Here is an 18,193-nt window from a genome sequence, read left to right on the forward strand (position 1 = left end):
TGGGATCGGGCTCTCTGCTCAACAGGGAGCCTGCTTCCTCCTCTCTCTCTCTCTGCCTGCCTCTCTGCCTACTTGTGATCTCTCTCTGTCAAATAAATAAATAAAATCTTTAAAAAAAAAAAAAAAAGATTGCATTTCCCAGATAACTTAATTGCAGTCATTTACACACCAACACATCTAATTGTAGCCTAAAATCTATTATATGCTTCTCATCAAGACTCCTGAGGATCTCCATCCGGAAGATGCCCCCTGGGCTAATGAGATGTGTACTCTAAGTCCCCCTTCACTGGATAACTCCAGAATGCTCTGATTTTTTAACACAACAATTTAACTATTATTATTATCTTTTTAAATAGTAGAGTAGTACATGTTCATTGTATTAAGGTTAAAAAGGCAGTAAATAACGTATTCAGATGGAAGCCTCACGGTCACATGGAAGGGATTATTGGTGAGGGAATTCTCATGTGGGCTGTTTGGGTGAGCTCTGAGGTTTCTTGCAGTACAGGGTTTCCATGTTGGTTCCATTCCCTGAAACACCTGACAGTTCCTCCCCAGCGCTGACTGGTGTCTCCTGTTTCCTCCATCTAATCACATCACTGCTTTCCCTACCAGGCACCGGGTGATGGCCTCCAGTTCTCTGTGGTCTGACTGTCTAACAAAATTTCCCAGCGTTATCTTTATTAGGCCCTCAAGACACAATTGTTTAAGGATTAGGAAGGCGTCTTGTGTTCCAAACCAGTACCTGTGTGCATGCGTGTGTATATCTAGGCACTCTGTAGATATATGGTCTGGTCTGCTCAGTGCTATCTGTGTACCATCTGCATTAGGTTGGTCTGAGATCTGAGATGCTGATTAAAAATGGAGATTAAAGGTCTTCACCCTGGACCTGTTAAAAACGAAAGTCTAAGACTAGAGTCAGGGATCAACATTTTTCCTGGCCAAAACCCGTTTTGTTTTTTTATTTTTCATTAAGAAATTGTCAGAAGTAGAGAGAAAAATGTAAAAAACTCCACATACTCAGTTTCAACTGTTAACCCGTGGTCAGTCTTGTTTCATCTATAATTTGAAACAAATTTGAGATACAATTTGAGTGTTTTTCTATGTATCTACACAACATAACCAGAATGTAAGTGTTCTATCTAGAAAGTAATTAACAGTAATCTCTAGAATCATTGCATTTCTGGTTCAGATTTTCCTTGTCTCAAATGTTTCTTACTTGTAGACTGTTTTGGATGCTGAATCACATAATTAGTTATGTTTCATTCTCTTCTCTGACAAGTGGGATGTTGGGAGACAATTCTGTAGCCACTTCTGGCAACTTTACCAAACTCCACGCATGCTTTTTGGCTATGTATCTTGCTCCTGACTTCAACTTCTTTTATTTTTCTTCACTCCTAATTTTCTCACCAAGTTTATTTTATATTATTGTGCTGTGTGTGTGTGTGTGTGTGTGTGTGTGTGTGTGTTTCTTCAGGATTTATTTATTTTAGAGGATGAGAGAGAACTCTCATTCACACATGAGCAAGGGGAGGGACAGAGGCAGAGGGAGATTCTCTAGTAGACACCCTGCCAAGCACAGAGCCCATGCGGAACTAGATCCCACAACCCAGATCATGACCTGAGCCTCCACAGATGGAGCCATCCAGGCGCCCAGGGCAATATATATATTTTTAAGCTGCCTCTGATCCTTTTATTAAAAGGTAAGTTGTATGTAGATGAGCATATCAGTGACCTTGAGCCCCTTGCCTTACTTCATTTTGCACCAGTCTTTTAAGCCAGGTCCTATCATCTGAACTTCTGACCGTGACTTTCCTCTTTTTTACGGCCCACTCCATCTCAGGCCCAGTGCTCAGCACCATTTTTCTGGTTCTGATCTTTTTTGCTTCCCTCCTCAGTTGTGATCGCCAGCTTCTTTCGCCTACCCTGGAAATACCACATTTTGTTCATCCTGAGCCTGGACTGGCACTTCTGTGTCCTCATTGTCCATTTCCTCTGGGCAGGAAAGGACTAGACACAGACACTCAATCTTTAGGTTCCAACATAACGTCTTTGAAAATTCTAGTCCTCTGGGACAATGCGAGGTTGGGAGGGCAGTTGAAAGGAGAGCTTGGGACAGGAAGCCTGGGGTGGGATTGAAAACATCATCCCTTTCACAGTTTTGCCCTGAGCTGTGTTTGTTGAAGTAAGAAACAGAGATGGGGCCAGCCTGACATGTGAGAGACTAGGAGAGTGGTTCTCAATCTCTGGTGCCTTGTGTATCCTTTACAAGGCTCACACAGGTCTGAAGCGAACTGGCAAAGTAAGGACAGTGGAATAGTCTTATTCATAAAGTTCAATACAGTATTTTAAGGGAAGGCCATTTGTTTTTGATGTCAAAGTGCTCTTTCTTTTCTTTCTTTTAAAAAGGATTTTATTTATTTATTTGACAGAGATCACAAGTAGGCAGAGAGGCAGTCAGAGAGAGAGGAAGGGGAGCAGGCTCCCTGCTGAGCAGAGAGCCCAATGCAGGGCTCAATCCCAGGACCCTGGGATCATGACCTGAGCTGAAGGCAGAGGCTTAGCCCACTGAGCCACTCAGGCACCCCAAAGTGCTCTTTCTTGTATGACGTGATCATGATAGTGAACGAGTTACATTTTAACATCAATATTAGCAAAGTGAAAAGTTGATAAGCCTGTGTCAGTCCTTTGATATTTTTTTCATGAACCAAGAAGTCTGAACAAAGATGAGTAGACAGGGATGGATATCTTTTATAGGTTTAAGTTGGAAGGAAAACTGTGCTAAGGACATAGAAGTTCATTGTTAAAACGATTATCAAGATTTTAATTCATTTGTTCCTTATATATCAAGGAGCAGAATTAAATAAGGACTGTTTTCAGAAATGCTTTGGGATATCAAAAGAAATAAAATCTTGCCATTTGCGACGACGTGGATGGAACTAGAGGGTATCATGCTTAGTGAAATAAGTCAATCGGAGAAAAACAACTATCATATGATCTCCCTGATATGAGGAAGTGGAGATGCAACATGGGGGGTTTGGAGGGTAGGAGAAAAATACATGAAACAAGATGGGATCGGGAGGGAGACAAACCATAAGTGACTCTTAATCTCACAAAACAAACTGAGAGTTGCTGGGGGGAGGGAAGTCGAGAGAGGGGTTGGGGTTATGGACATTGGGGAGGGTATGTGCTAGGGTGAGTGCTATGAAGTGTGTAAACCTGGCGATTCACAGACCTGTACCCCTGGGGATAAAAATACATGATATGTTTATAAAAATAATAATAATAAATTAAAAAAATTAAAATAAAAGAAAAAAGGGAAAAAAAAGAAAGCAGACAAGTCAAAAAAACCCAAAAAAACAAAAACAAATTCTTTGGGATTAAAGACCCAAGTTCACCAGAATGTACTTAGCCATATATGCATTACATACTATAGTAGCTTGAAAAATCATTTTTTTCTTCTTTGTATCACTTGTTCTTTATAAAAAGTTAATATGGAAGTTAAGTCCGTTCTAATTTCATCCCCACAGAAATGGCTTGCTGAGTCTCTGCATGGTTTTTAATGTAAAAATAAATACTGTGGGGCGCCTGGGTGGCTCAGTGGGTTAAGCCTCTGCCTTCGGCTCAGGTCATGATCTCAGGGTCCTGGGATCAAGCCCCGCATCAGGCTCTCTGCTCAGCGGGGAGCCTGCTTCCCCCCTCTCTCTGCCTGCCTCTCTGCCTACTTGTGATCTTTCTCTCTCTGTCAAATAAATAAATAAACCTTTAATAAATAAATAAATACTGTGATTGTGAAAATATCGATACACACAGGTCTATCAATTACAGACCATATATCTTGTTTCCCTCATTTTGGAAGGCAACCTTCAATCGTGCCTTCTGCTTCTTGCCTTTTTCTGCCTCTTAATTTCTGAAATCTTTTCTATTAATTTTAATTGCTAGAGTTGAATTTGCATTCTGTTCTACCATTGCACTTTTGTCTTCCATGCTTTGTCTATTACTTGATTCTAAGAGTTGAAAGTCAATCAATGGTTTTCATGTTATCATGAATATAAAATTTTATTTAGTACAGAACCGAAAGGTGTACTGTGATTATTCTTCCTTTTCCCAAAGAGTTTCCCTCATGGAATTCCTAATTTCTACCCCCCCATTCAAAGACAAATAATGATGTCAGTAGAAGCTAAACTCTCCATAATGTTGTTTATTTATTTTGAAATACTCTTTATGTGAGGAGGCCTCCTCTCTCCAGCCCTGTATTCCTGCTCCAGGCTGGACTGGCCCCTCTCTAAGTGTGCCGCTCACCTCTCATGCAGTGCCGTCACTGGTCTTCCCAGTGGAGTTGCCACTTCTGCTATGCACTCTGTCTTCTTCTCTCTTGTTTTCATCTCATACATTTATCCTCAAGTAACTCCCTATGATAGGTGCATAGAAAGTAATCTTGCTGCTGTTTTCGGCCCTCATACTATACTGACACTATGATTGGGTATAGAATTCTAACTTGAGCATAAGTTTTCCTCAGAAGTTTATAGGCATTATTCTGTTATCTGGTGTTTTTTGGGGGTTTGTTTTGTTTTGTTTTTAAAGATTTTATTTATTTATTTGACAGAGAGAGAGATCTCAGGTAGGCAGAGAGGCGGGCAAAGAGAGAGGGGGAAGCAGGCTCCCCGCTGAGCAGAGAGAGAGAGAGAGGAGGAAGCAGGCTCCCCGCTGAGCAGAGAGCCCGATGCAGGACTTGATTCCAGGACCCTGAGATCATGACCTGAGCCAAAGGCAGAGGCCTAAGCCACTGAGCCACCCAGGCGCCCCTGTTTTTGTTGTTTTTGTTGTTGTTGTTTTTATGAGAAGGCCAGTACCAGTGTGGTTCTAATTTTTTCGTGTTCATGTTATTTTTGTCTCTCAAGCTTCTGTCATTTTTTTCCCTAATTTTTTTTTGTTCCAAAACTTCACAGTAATGTTTCTAAGATTTTATTGTACATGCTCAGTGGACTCCTATAATTTGTCCTTCAGCTCTAGGGAATGAAAACTTTTTTTCATTGATGGTTTTTATCTTTATTTTCTCTGTCTTCACTTTCTGGAAATCATAGATATTAGACCTTCTGAATGCAAGCTCTATATCTCATATCTTTCACTTAGTTTTCCTGTGTTGTTGGTCCACTTCAGGTAGATAGATGATCCTTGACTTTATCCTCTATTACATTTTTTCCAATATATATCTTTTATTATAAATCACAATATTACACTGAGAAAAAGGATTGGGGATGTGATCCTAGAGAGATGATATGAGGGACAGAGAGATGAATCAGGAGCTAAGGGAAAACAAATGCAAGGATTAGCTTTTCAGTTGGCACACAGGCAAGCAACTGTTTCTTGTTCTTCTGCAGTCTTCTGAGAAGCCTGGCATGTAAGAATTGTTCATCCAGGAGACAAAAATAAAAAATATTTCTTGATCAGCTCCCATCACTAGTAGGACAAGGGTGGTTCCATGGGCAGCAGCTCCCTATACACATCTGCAGAGTGTCCAACTAAGTGGTCCATAGTCTACTTAGCATCTCCTCTTAGAACTTCCAATGTATCATCTCCCCTTTGTTGGTCATGGTTCCTGAATATGCAGTTTGCAATTCTCCAGCCAGGAGTTAAGCTTCTTGAGGACAGGAGGAGGCATGTCTTCTCTTCATGCTTCTCTGCACTATACACATACTAATTAGTGGTTAATTCATTGAAGTTCAACAATAGGCCAAGTAGTTCTCAGAGTATACCCAGACCAGTAGCAGCAGCAGCAGCAGCAGCACCTAGGAACTTGATAGGCAGACCTACTAAATAGAAACTCTCTGCCCCCCTATGAAATTTTTTTTTTAATTTGAAAGAGGGAGAGAGAGAGATCACAGGCAGAGAGGAAGACAGAGGGGAGGGGGAATCAGGCTCCCCGCTGAGGAGAGAGCCCAATGCAGGGCTCTATCCCAGGACCCTGAGATCATGACCTGAGCCAAAGGCAGAGATTCAACCCACCGAGCCATCAAGGCGCCCCTGAAATTTTTTTTTTTTTTTTGGTTCAGTTAGCCAGCATATAGTACATTAGTTTTTGATGTAGTATTCAATGACTCATTAGTTGCATATAACACCCAGTGCTCATCACAACACTTGCCCTCCTTAGTATCCATCATGTGCCAACCCACCGTCCTTACCCCCCTCCCTCTATGAAATTTTTAATTTGTTTCAGCAATCATATTATTTTACTTCTAACAACACTATGTAATGGGACACCTGGGTGGCTCATTCAGTCATTAAGCGTCTGCCTTCAGCTCAGGTCATGATCCGGTGTCCTAGGATCAAGTCCTGCATCTGGCTCCTTGCTCCATGGGGAGCCTACTTATCCCACTGCCTGCCACTCCCCTTCCTTGTACTCTTTCTCTCTCTGGCAAATAAATAAATAAAATATTTTAAAAAACCAGTATCTTATTCCTCATTCATTTACTAGAAGTCTACTCTAGTGTTGTGGACCAAAAACCTTCTGGAAACATCCTGTGAATGAAAAATTCTTGTTTCCTCACTGATTTATCTGTATTCTCTGGGAATCTCTTTTTGGCTTCTATACATTGATCTGAATGCTGTAAGATTTCCTTACATGGCTGGTGATTCTTTGCAGCTTAGTTGTATTTAATAATGAGGCAGTAGAAAAGCTAACTATGAGGCTTTGTAACTGTGGGCAATATTTTAACAGGCAAATCTACTTTAAGGGGATTTAAGGGGTTATGTTTTTTGCAAGAATGTGGAGGATTTTGCTTTTGGGTACTAATTCTCGCACTAGTTGCCTTGTTTTCTCCCTAGACAGATTTAACAATATTTTATTGAAGATTATCAATGCATGCCCATATTTTTAGCTCTGTATCTCAGTCTTAGCTGCTGCCATACTGGAAATGTCTGTGTCCTAAGGCTGAGTTCAGTAGGTCAGGCCTACACCCTTAGGTATATTGCGGTCTGCATCTTCTGCTGTTTCTCTATCTACATAGTCTTCCAGAAAAGTTTTTTAGTTTGTTGATTGTCTTATGCTGTACTCCTTGTGATTGTTGTTTATATTTTTTAATATATGTCCTATCACTTAGTGTGATTCTCAAGGAGAGGTTATTAATATATATCAAATGTACCATTATGAATCAAAGTTCCCCTTAAGTATTTTATATACATAATTGCACCCGTACTTCCTTTTTTAAAAAAATTGTGTTATGTCAGTTACCATAAAATACTTTGTTAGTTTTTATTTTATATATATAAGTTTAGGATGCACACTTGAATTTCTTTTTTTTTTTTTTAAGATTTTATTTATTTATTTGACAGAGAGAGACAGTCAAAGAGAGAACACAAGCAGTGGGAGTAGGAGAGGGAGAAGCAGGCTCCCCGCTGAGCAGGGAGCCAGATGCGGGACTCGATCCCAGGACCCCGGGATCATGACCTGAGCCAAAGGCAGACGCATAACAGCTGAGCCACCCAGGAACCCATCATTAGTTTTTGATGCAGTGTTCCAAGATTCATTACTTATATACCTGTACTTCCTTATTAATATCAAGTTGAAATATTGATAATCTCTGCATGCTAACAATATAGGACATTCAATTTGTTTTTACTTCCTTCCTCCTTCTGCCTTCTGCCATGTTTTGTTGGAATTGGTGGAATTTAAGTTGTGTGTATAGCATCATTTCTTTGCTCTTACATTAAACTCATAACCTCATAACCAACAATTATTTAGATTTAATGCACTTTGTGTTGTTTTCTTTGCTTATCACTAATTTTTGTGATACACAGTATGTAACTATGTATCTTATGTAGTATGTCCTTCCTTTCTTGGGTTCTCTATTCTTACATAAATTTTAATTTGTTCATTTGGAGAATTTCCTTAGATTTAATGCAGGAAAGGTTTTATCCTTAAAAAGGAGAATGGTTTATTTTCTGAGTCATCAACTGCTTGAAAATGCTTTTTTCCCCTCTTTTGTGATAATGTGGCTAGCTGTAGAATTCTAGGACTATGATCTTCTTTTCTTAGATCAGGTGGGATCTCAGACCTGTCTGATTCTGATCACTACTGCAGCCATACTTCTTAGTTTTAGTCACAATTTTATTTATCTCACTGGGTATAAGAATTAATTTGCCTCTTGCATTGATTTGTTTAATGCCAAGGGCCAGTTTATTCTGAATGCTCAGCTTTGCTAACTTCTTTTGCGCTGCTCCTTTGTCCCATGACTTTTCTTTGGTTGTCAGTTTATGTGTTCTTCATGGCCCACCTCAGTTTAGGGGAACAACTGCTGTTCATCTGTCCCTATATAGTGGATGGATGCTTAGCCTTGCATTCATTGGACAATAATATTTGCTGTTCCAAAACAAGTCTTGAGCTTGCATGGATCCCTTAGGATTATAGGTATATAACTGGGATATCTGTTGAGTGTAGGGAAGTCATGGTGTCTTGGATATGGTGTTGTGGGTCTTGCCACACTATGACATGTCTAATCGCTACACCTGATTGCAGGGAGAATAAGAGTTCTGACGGTCAGTCCTAATGGCAGGGTCTTCTATGCCACATCCTCCCTGAAGGAATGTCACCCTCTGTCAGGTCTGGATAGTTTTCATGCACAGTCACCTTAAGCAGCAGCACCTCCAGGGATCTGGATCGGAACTGGGTTGCCATTTGCCTCCTTTCATCCCCAAATAACCATCTGGTTATTCTCTTGGCTCTTGGTCAAAAGAACTAATCATACTTTCCCATTTTTTAGAAAATTTATCTTTAGAATAATTATTTTTTGATGTTACTATTTTCTTTCCTTTTTGTTATGAAGTATGCCATCAATGCCAAAGAATATATATAGTGAATACATATGGTTTCAGGATCAATCATAAAACAATTGGCCATGTACCTACCCCCTAACTTAAGATATAACTTCTCTTCTAAGCAGAACTATTATGTGATTCTGAGCCGATTCTCCTTCTCCCTTTCCTAAGGTCGTGAGTCTGAGGTGGGTAGTAGCTACCACTTGGTTACTCCACAGCAGTTTCTAACACTTTGTTCTGAAGAAAGAGAGAAAAGTGTCCAGAGGGTACGCTGAGTTGTTTGCAAAATAGAAGCCCAGATGATTGTGTTTAGTGGTTGGTGTGTCTGTGTTGGTCACCGTTGGTTTCTCCAGGAAGGTATTCCCTGGCCCATTGCTAACCCACAGGGCACCTTTGTGTGAAAAAGAAAAAAATCATTTTTGCCATTTGCCAGCAATTCTCTGTAATACCTATATGCACAAAAATCGATAATGATTATGAATGTGAGTAGAGTTTGCAGGCCACAAGCATAAGTCATGGTAAATGTAGCAGGTGGCTACAGGGCTCCTCAGGTGGGTATCATCAGACATTTACTGAACGCCTACTATGTGCCAGGCATTCTTTTAGTTGTTTGGCATTCAGTGCTGAGATAGACAAGATGGTTGCTCTCATGGATCCCCCATGCCTGGACTTAGGAGCAAGCTGGTTTTTTGGGTGCACGAGCTTGAGAGTCACCTAACAAGCTGGGGTCATTCTTGAGTTGGGTTAGAGCCCTGTGGTTACTAGCAAAAGTGGGCGTGTTGTCTATGCCATGTTAACCCCGGGAGGTTATGTTGTACCAAGGTGATGAGTCAGAGTGACCATATGCTCTGCTTTACCCTGGGTACTGGGTGAAGTCTCCTGTCCCAAGCAGTCATTAACATCACCCTTTCACTCTCTCTTGGTTTTTTTTAAAGATTTGTTTAGAAAGAGAGGACACACACAAGCTGGAGGGATGGGGGTGGGCAGAGACAGAGGGAAAATGAGCCCAATGCAGGGCTCGATGCCACAACCCTGAGATCATGACCTGAGCCAAAACCAAGAGTTGGATGCTTAACTGACTGAGTCACCCAGGTGCCCCCACCCCTTCTCTCTCTTAAATGTTTCCCAGCTTTGGGCAGTGAATTTATATGGTCATGTGTATTAGTCATATTTTTCTGCCATGGTAACAAACGCCCTCAAAATGTTAGTGACTTAAAACTTCAACTATTTAGATCTTGCTCATGGATCTGTGGATCAGTTGTAGCTCTGCCCCAGTCTGGGAATCCGGTTTAAGTTTGGTCCTTATTCTGGATGTTGGGCCTGTGCCACAAGCCTTCCCATTATAGCACCTAAGTTGGAAGACTGAGCTTTGAGATTTCTTTTCATGGCAAAAGGTGGGATCCAAGAGTCCCTCTAACTAGAGGCAGCATGGACCATATCTACTCTTATTTTATTGACTAGAGCAAGTCATAGGGACAAACACCATCTAGGGATTAGGATTGATTCTCCTTCCTCGGCATAAGGGGTGCTGTGGTGGGGGAGAGCCTCTATTTGGTGAATAACAATGTGACGAGCACATTGCACTTCTAAACCCTACTGCTCTCCAGCGTGCCCCAACTCCAGCCTTTGCCAGTATCTTGTAGCAGTGTCTGTGTCAGGACAGCGCCCAAGAGATTGACAGGACACAGATGAGTTTGGCCTCCCTTTGTATTACAGAATGTTTTAAGGGATTTCAGTATGGTGTGGAGCCTGTTTTGGTTTTAGATTTTATTGGACAAGGTGGAGTTGATGTTTGCTGTGGCAGCCTGATTAACTGTGACAGGGTCTCCTCCCTTCTGTGTCCCTAGTTCTACCACCTGTCCTAGAAGTCAGCACTGAGAAATTTGCCACTCTCCTGTATGAGCCATCAGGACCCAGAGGAGCCTGTGGCCAGACCATGCCCTCTCCCTACCTCATGTTGGGGCTCCATGAGGTGTGATTTCTGGGGCCCTTTACTTTGCTCCCACTGAGGCTCCTTCCTGTCCCCATCCCTGCCCCTGCTGCTCTGCACCTGGGAGTTTTAATTTTTATTGTCTCCTTAGTGTCCCTTCATTTGCTCATGTTCAGTGTTCAGTACTAACTGGCTTTTCCTTTAAAACAATTCCAGGGGCGCCTGGGTGGCTCAGAGGGTTAAGCCTCTGCCTTCGGCTTAGGTCATGATCCAGGGTCCTGGGATGGAGCCCCACATCAGGCTCTCTGCTCAGCAGGGAGCCTGCTTCCTTCTGCCTGCCTCTCTCCCTACTTGTGATCTCGTGTCTGTCAAATAAATAAATAAAATCTTTTAAAAAAATAAAAAATAAAATAAAACAATTCCAGAAATTCCTCAGTGCTATTGGCTTACGGATGGATTGATGGAACCCATCCTTGTTTTCTATTGTTGGATAGTTTGCTAACCCCCTTGCAGTGGGACCTGAGGAGAGAGAGGTAGCAGATTTGAGCTCACTGAGCCATGTGAAACTCCAGTGTTGTCACGTAGAGATGGAATACTACTTTGCCGAAAGGACAAAGACTGATGGGGAGGCATGGGGGAGATACATTAGCTCTATCACCAGCCCTGGCAGCTGGCATTCTCTTGAGAGCAATTTTTCACGAAGAAACTGCTTTATCATTTCATAAGAATGATGAAGTACCCTCAGAGTTGTGTCAAAAAGCACATGGATGGTGGGTGGTCAGCTTGGCTCCCTAGTAAGTGACTCGCAGTCAGGGCTCCCATGCATGCCCCAGCAGGAATACCAGTTGTCTCGCGTCACGGATTGTTGGCATGCTGTGGATAACTGATACTGTGAAAATTAACTTATTCCTAATTCTCCCCTTCGCAAGAATATGGGTCTGTGAAGAAAGCGTGGAATGTGGCTGTCACGTTCCCCCTTGTAGTATCTCCAAAACTAGTGCAGTGCCCAGCCCATAGCTGGGAAACTTGGGCTGAAGCAATGCCAATGCTGATGGTGGACAGTAAAGGCCAAACCTGGGAGACCCCTCGGAGCTCCTGAGTGTAACAGAGCACTGTAAGGGCAGGTGGGAGTGTCCTTGAACAAAAGGGCTTTCCAACCACCCTGGTGCCAGCAGCGGGTTCCTGTTGATGCCTTAGCCTTCCCGGCCTGGCTGTTGCATGGGGCGGAAGCCTGGAGGAGGCCGGACTTTGTTCTGAGACTTAGGGACACAGGCATCGCACCGCCACAGGCCTAGCTGAGGCTGCACAGTCCAGCTAACAAGTGCCCAGGTTGCCTTGCTGCAGCCACTCACCCGCACCATTTTGGCACCTGCCTGCTGACCTCCACAGGCCTGCCACGGTGTTTATTTGAATGTGAGATTTTTTTTGGCTGCTAAAGCTTATTACTTTGCTGCTCATGCTGCCAGTGGGAAATGCCCCTTGAGAGCTGTCCTCCAGTTTGTGACTGAAGGGAGTTGACATTATGAAGAGCCCAGGTCCTTGCCCCTTGTGTGGGGTGACCGAGGTGTGACGCTCGCCCTGGAGGTGTCACCTCCATCAATGGTAACTGGCTTGCGGAAGACCCCTTTGCTGGCTGCCTTCCCTGGACTGCTTCCCTACTCCCCTACCTGTGTTTTCTTCACCTTCTAAATAAACCACCTGCCCTTGAATACTTGTCTCAGGGTCTGCTACTAAGAAACCCAAACCCTCATGGTCAGGGGCCTGGGCCCCTGGGCCCTGGCTGGGACGGTGTTCTTGAGGCTTCAGAGGGCATGAGCTTCATTTTGCTTAGACCCTTCAAAATCAAGATCAGAAAGAGGAAAAAAGCACTCTAGTTTCTCTTGTTTTAGAAAACTGTTACTTAAACAGTTCCCAAATTCAATTCTACAGCTCTCTGAAATGACCGCTGAAACTGCCCTGCTCACAAAACCTCAGGGATTTGTATTGCCGTGGTGTAGGCTCTCAGTGACTTGGGGGGCATTCCTGGTCTCCCTGGATATACCCTGGATATACTTAGACTGTTCATTGTTGAAATATTGCCTGCATGTTACATACTCTGTGCTGTGTGTCTGCCTCTCAGTCTCCCTGCGCCAGAATCAGGTGACCCTGCGGCCGGCTCGTGAGGGGTGTAGGGATGAATGGGTCTTTCTACCCACACTGTGCAATGGATTGCACAGGAAGAACTATCACACTGACCTTTGATCTTTGCTTCTTTGCAGATATCTCGGTGAGCCTGCTGACCCTCGTGGTCACTGCCTGTGGCCTCGCGCTTTTTGGCGTGTCTCTCTTTGTGTCTTGGAAACTCTGCTGGGTTCCGTGGCGAGAACGAGGCCTGCTCTCTGGTAGCAAAGAAAACAATCGGGAACCTCTTAACTACACGGACACAGAAACCAATGAGCAGGAGAACAGTGAGGGCTTCCTAGACCCTCCCACCCCCTGCCCGGACGCCTCCATGAAGATCAGCCACACCTCCCCTGACATTCCCCTCTCGACCCAGACCGGGGGCCAGGAGAACTGTGCCCATGGCGTCCGTGTGCAGCGCCAAGTCACAGAGCCAACCTCGTCGGCCCGGTCAGTAATACCCCTTTCCTTTCTGAATGCAAGGCAGGGACCACTCGCTTTCCTCTCTTGCCAGTAGTAGCACTGATGAGCCCCAGAGCTTGCAACCTTTCCCACCTCCTTTCAGTGCCAGAGACATAAATATGGGAAATCGGGGTGCTTCTTCTGCTCCAGTGAGGTTCCTTATCTCTCCTGAGCTCTCTAAGTAGTCTCCGCTTAGTCCATAATAACAATAGTTACATTGCCAAGACTTGTCAAGTTTAAGAACTTCATGTGCATTATTTTATGATAGTCTACAACTTTGCATGAGATGCAGATGTTAACATTTTCATTTCACAGAAGAAGAAACTTAAGTCAAAGAGGTTAAGTAAAAAAAGTCATGTTGGCATGCACTCGGGTTTTGAACCCTGATGCAACCAACACCAGAGCCTGAGCTCTTAACTACTCTTCCTGCTGCCCTCCTAGTGCTATTGAATTTGTGCTCCGTGCTTCTGACCTAGCCTAGCTGTCTCATACAGGTTGTCTTTGTGGTCTGCAGAGTGGCTGGAGGTCTTTGTCCATCTTCAGCCTTTGCAAGGCCTAGAGTACCCAGGCCGAGGGTCACTCTCTGTCAGTGGGCCGGATGCCCTGTGCTTTATGCAATAGAGAAATCATGTAAGGCAGTGATAAAAAACAAGGGCTCTGGGGTCAGTGAACTGGCTTTACTTACATGCATGACACTGGATATAGTACTTACCTCCATATTTCCATTGCCTCTTCTGTGAGAGAGGGATAGTGAGAATAGCAGCATTTGGGTAGTTTTAAGAATGAAGCAGGAACATGCACATCATACGCTTCACATGGGCTGCACCTGGTACATGCTCCGAAGCCTGAGCTGCCATTTTGATTCCAGTACTTGATTTTGTCCTGATCATTCTCACTGTGACTGGCTCTCCCAGGACTCAGATGTGGCACAGACATGGTTTTGAGGTTAAACAGCCAATTCTGAATCTGGATATAATATCCAATATCATTATATCCAATATCTGGATATAATGATCTACTTTTAACAGGAGATTTCAGGAAGAGAGATACAGGACGCAGCTTTTTCTAAATGAAAATCTTTGAGCCATAGCCAGAGGCAGAGCACGTCCCATCGTTCGGAAAGTATGAGTGTGGTTTGGGGGCCTCTTGAAAAAAATCTTTTTTATTTGTTCCTGAGAAACAGAAATAAGATTTTACCCTCTTTTATGTTAATCGAGTTTATCCTAGAGTCTGCACATTCACATTAAGTGGGATGGAATCTGACAGTTTATAATTTAATTTTTCCACAAACCTATTTTAGCATCATTTCCAAATCTGAATCAAAGAGCTAAACCTAAAATATTCCTCTGTGAGGAAATGGATGGTTGTTTGCCATTTGATTTAGAAGAACTTCTCAGACTTTATCACTAGGATTTCTCTTTAGATGTAGACTTAAATATAGCTAGAGCTATGTTTGATGCTGTCATGGCGTTCGCACAGGGGAGCAAATTCGGAACAAAATTCCTTCAGTATTTCAACAACCAGAGGCTTTCAGGTGGGGCATCCATAAAAAGCATCTCCTATTCGGTTTTCTTCTGCATATTTATTTTTCTGATCCGTGTCCCATCGCAGCAAGGTGATAGTACTGTGCTCTTGTTAGATTATGGATCTGAGGTCTCTACCATAATTCTGATGACTTGATAGCAGTCATATCACTCTTATTATCACAATATTTATTTTAGAAAATATGTATAAGTACTCTATAAATCAAGAAATAGATTTAATTTAAAAATAAAAACTGCTATCTTCACCACTGATTTATGGAAATTGAGTAGAAGGAGAAAAAGATAAAAAGAGGAAAGCAAAAGAATGATCCCTATAAAATGAACTTTACATTTAGATTTTTGGAGTCTTGTAATTATCTTTTCTGATAACCAAATCAAGTTTAGTAATATCTGACCATAAAGAAACTAAACTCTTTCTAGCTACATTTGACCTAATACTAATAATTTGCATCATTATGCATTTAAAACATTCTTACCTAAATTGCTACTGACCCAGTGTTACGGGTTATGTCTGAAAATATATATCTATGATTCATGGTCTCCCCATAATGAGTGGTGTATGGTCTTCTAATTCTTTAGGGATTGTGTTATGTTATAATCAAACACAAAATCTTTTTTACTGATGAAAGCAGAGAAATGAATGAAATTTCCTTCATGTTCCAAAACATTTTTACATTCTTTTTTTAGTAACATTTTTGATACTGATTTTGGCAGGGGGAGGGTTCTCTGTGCTGGGATGGCTCTCAGCAGTCTGCCCTGCTAGTTCTTATTTCTTCCTTTTTCACCCCCTCATGATGCTCCTTACTTCCTCAGTGCTCTCTTTCTTTCTTACTGCTTCCCTCCTGCAGCCATTGTGCCTTGTCCCACGGGGCCCAGGACACCCTTGACCCAGAGCACCTAAGGCTTAGACTCTCCATTAAGGGTGTCCCTGCTGTCCCTGTGACCCATCGGCATAGCTTCTGCCACAGCACTGACATTAGGAAACTCACCCTCTCCTGGCCTCTTGAGCTTGAATATGCGTGCTTCCCACCAATGTCTATGCAAGGCCCTAAAGATGGGCGTTGTTTTTATCTCCTTGGAAGGCTTCTGGTCAGGATGACTTTCTGTTGTTTTCTCAAGATCAGTCATGTTAACATTCTCTTTCTAGTTGGCTCAGTTATTATTAGAACCCTTCGAAGTTCCTGTTCATTCTTTTCAATTTAGATGAAATCTGTTCTGTGTAATATCCTGGGAATACGGATTTTTTTTTTCCCCAGAATACTTCAATACCAGAACCTTTTAAAGATCTCTATTCCAAATCTTAAAAAATCCCTGGGTCCTCAAAATGGAAGGGACTTTGACAGGCAATCTAAGGCATTTCTTGATTCATATCCCAAGATGGGACCTAGGTAACACTTCGGTTTTACAAAAATTTCAATTACCACACTGCCATCTTTTTATCAGGCTTGTTAGGGTCTGCACATTATTGCCACAGTCTCCTTCTGTCAGCTCTCTGCCTCAGTGCCACACAGCCTTACCTTGGCGGACACGGTCTCACTAGGAAGCTTTACCTGGGAAAGCTCATCGCGTTCCAGCTGCACTAGCCTCTCTCTCAGTGCCTTCAGTATCCCTGTATTTTCACACCTTGAGGCCTTCACACACGAAGTTCCCTCTGCCCAGAATGCTTTTCCTTTTCCTCTACAGCTCTTTTGCAGCTTTAATATCCCACCTAAAGCACCACCTCCTCAGAAAGATCTCCCCGACCACCCTGTCTGAGGGATGTGCTCTTTCCTCTACCCCTTCCCACTCTTCATTCTCTCACAAGCTGCCTTGCTTGCATTTCTTCACAGGATTGAACTCTTTTTAGTTTTTCTTTTAAGATTTTATTTATTTGACAGAGAGAGAGACAGCAAGGGAGGGAACACAAGCAGGGACAGAGGGAGAGAGAGAAGCAGCTTCCCGCTGAGCAGGGAGCCCAACCTGGGGCTCAATCCCAGGACCCTGGGATCACGACCTGAGCCAAAGGCAGATGCTTAACAACTGAACCATCCAGGTGCTCCTGGATTGAACTCTTCTAACTCAATGATTATTTGTTGGCTTGTTGCCTCTACCCCCTCTCTCATCTGTGAGTTCTGTGAGCTTGGAAACTGCATCTTCTTTGTTTCTCCCAATATATGTAACACCTAGTGCAGCCCCTGGCATAGAGCAGACTTTTTGCATCAATGACTTACAAAATACCTTCATCAGTATCCAGCCACTAGTCTCGTGTTCTGCTGACAAGAATGGCATAAGGCAGCAGTATAAACTGAGGAAGGGCCTATATGGAATGAGGTTGGTGGAAAGCCTCTTGTTTCAGGTCTTACCTTCATTCAGAGCCTTACACATAGACTTTTGGCCTTATCTCTGAACTAAGCAATCCCTAGAGTCACAGAAATATTCTGACAGAGTTGAAAGAAGATGACAATCATTGCATTTTAGATTTGGGTCCCATTGCTGGCCACAACTTCAGTAAGTGGTATGCCTGTGTATGTGCGGTGTGTTGAAAACATTGGTTAGATGAAAACATTTAAACACAACATTTTTTTTTAATTACCTCTGAGGTATTTCTTCAGGCTTTAATAAACTGATGGCTTCAAAAATGGAAGCTGCTTAGCTCTCCCTCAGCTCCTATGAGATTCTGAAACTTGATGTAAATGTGCATTTTCTCTACTGGGATTTAATTATTGGAAACTGTTATGTCCTTGGCATTTATGTATTTACTCTAGACAGTTGTATTAAGCATCTTCTACGTGCAAAGTCTTCTATCATGTACTGGTAATAAAGAGATTAAAAAAATACAGCCCTGACCTCAAAAGGTCCATAGCCTAGTTGGGGAAATAGACAAGAACATGAAGTGCTCAAATTGTTCTCATAGATTAATTGGGCGGGAGCGTCTAAGATGCTTGGGACGGGATGAAGGCTGGCTATAGAGGCTGATTCAGGCCTGTAATGTTGAGGCCTGAACTCACTGGAAGCAATGGGAGTGGAGACAGACAAGAGTTGTGAGCTACTTTTGAGAAGGTATTGGTGGACACAGGCTCTTAGAAATAGGGAATAGAATATTAGAAGTGACACCAAGAGTTCAAACTTGTTGAATTTGGGTAGGAGGTGTAGGAGGAAGCAGGTCATGCCTCAGAGTTTCCGACTACACTTGACTACACACCTCCATTGGCCAAGGTGTGATGCTTAAATCTTTCTTATATCATTCATTCCAGAAACTTCTAAATCCTGTGCTAAGAAAGAACCCCATTTCCTTCTGCCCTATAGT

The 18,193-nt window shown here is 42.8% G+C and overlaps 1 protein-coding gene across 2 annotated transcripts in view; it reads left to right on the forward strand.

Annotated features, from left to right (window-relative positions):
• Positions 1-18,193, forward strand: part of SYT9 (synaptotagmin 9) — a 199,109-nt gene that overhangs the window by 42,574 nt on the left and 138,342 nt on the right. For both annotated transcript variants that reach the window (XM_032359108.1, XM_032359109.1), the window contains exon 2: positions 13,000-13,351. In XM_032359108.1, the coding sequence (XP_032214999.1) occupies positions 13,000-13,351 (352 nt within the window). The remainder of the gene's footprint in view (positions 1-12,999; positions 13,352-18,193) is intronic.

The sequence above is a fragment of the Mustela erminea genome, chromosome 9, assembly GCF_009829155.1.
Source record: "Mustela erminea isolate mMusErm1 chromosome 9, mMusErm1.Pri, whole genome shotgun sequence".
NCBI classification, from domain to species: Eukaryota; Metazoa; Chordata; class Mammalia; order Carnivora; family Mustelidae; genus Mustela; species Mustela erminea.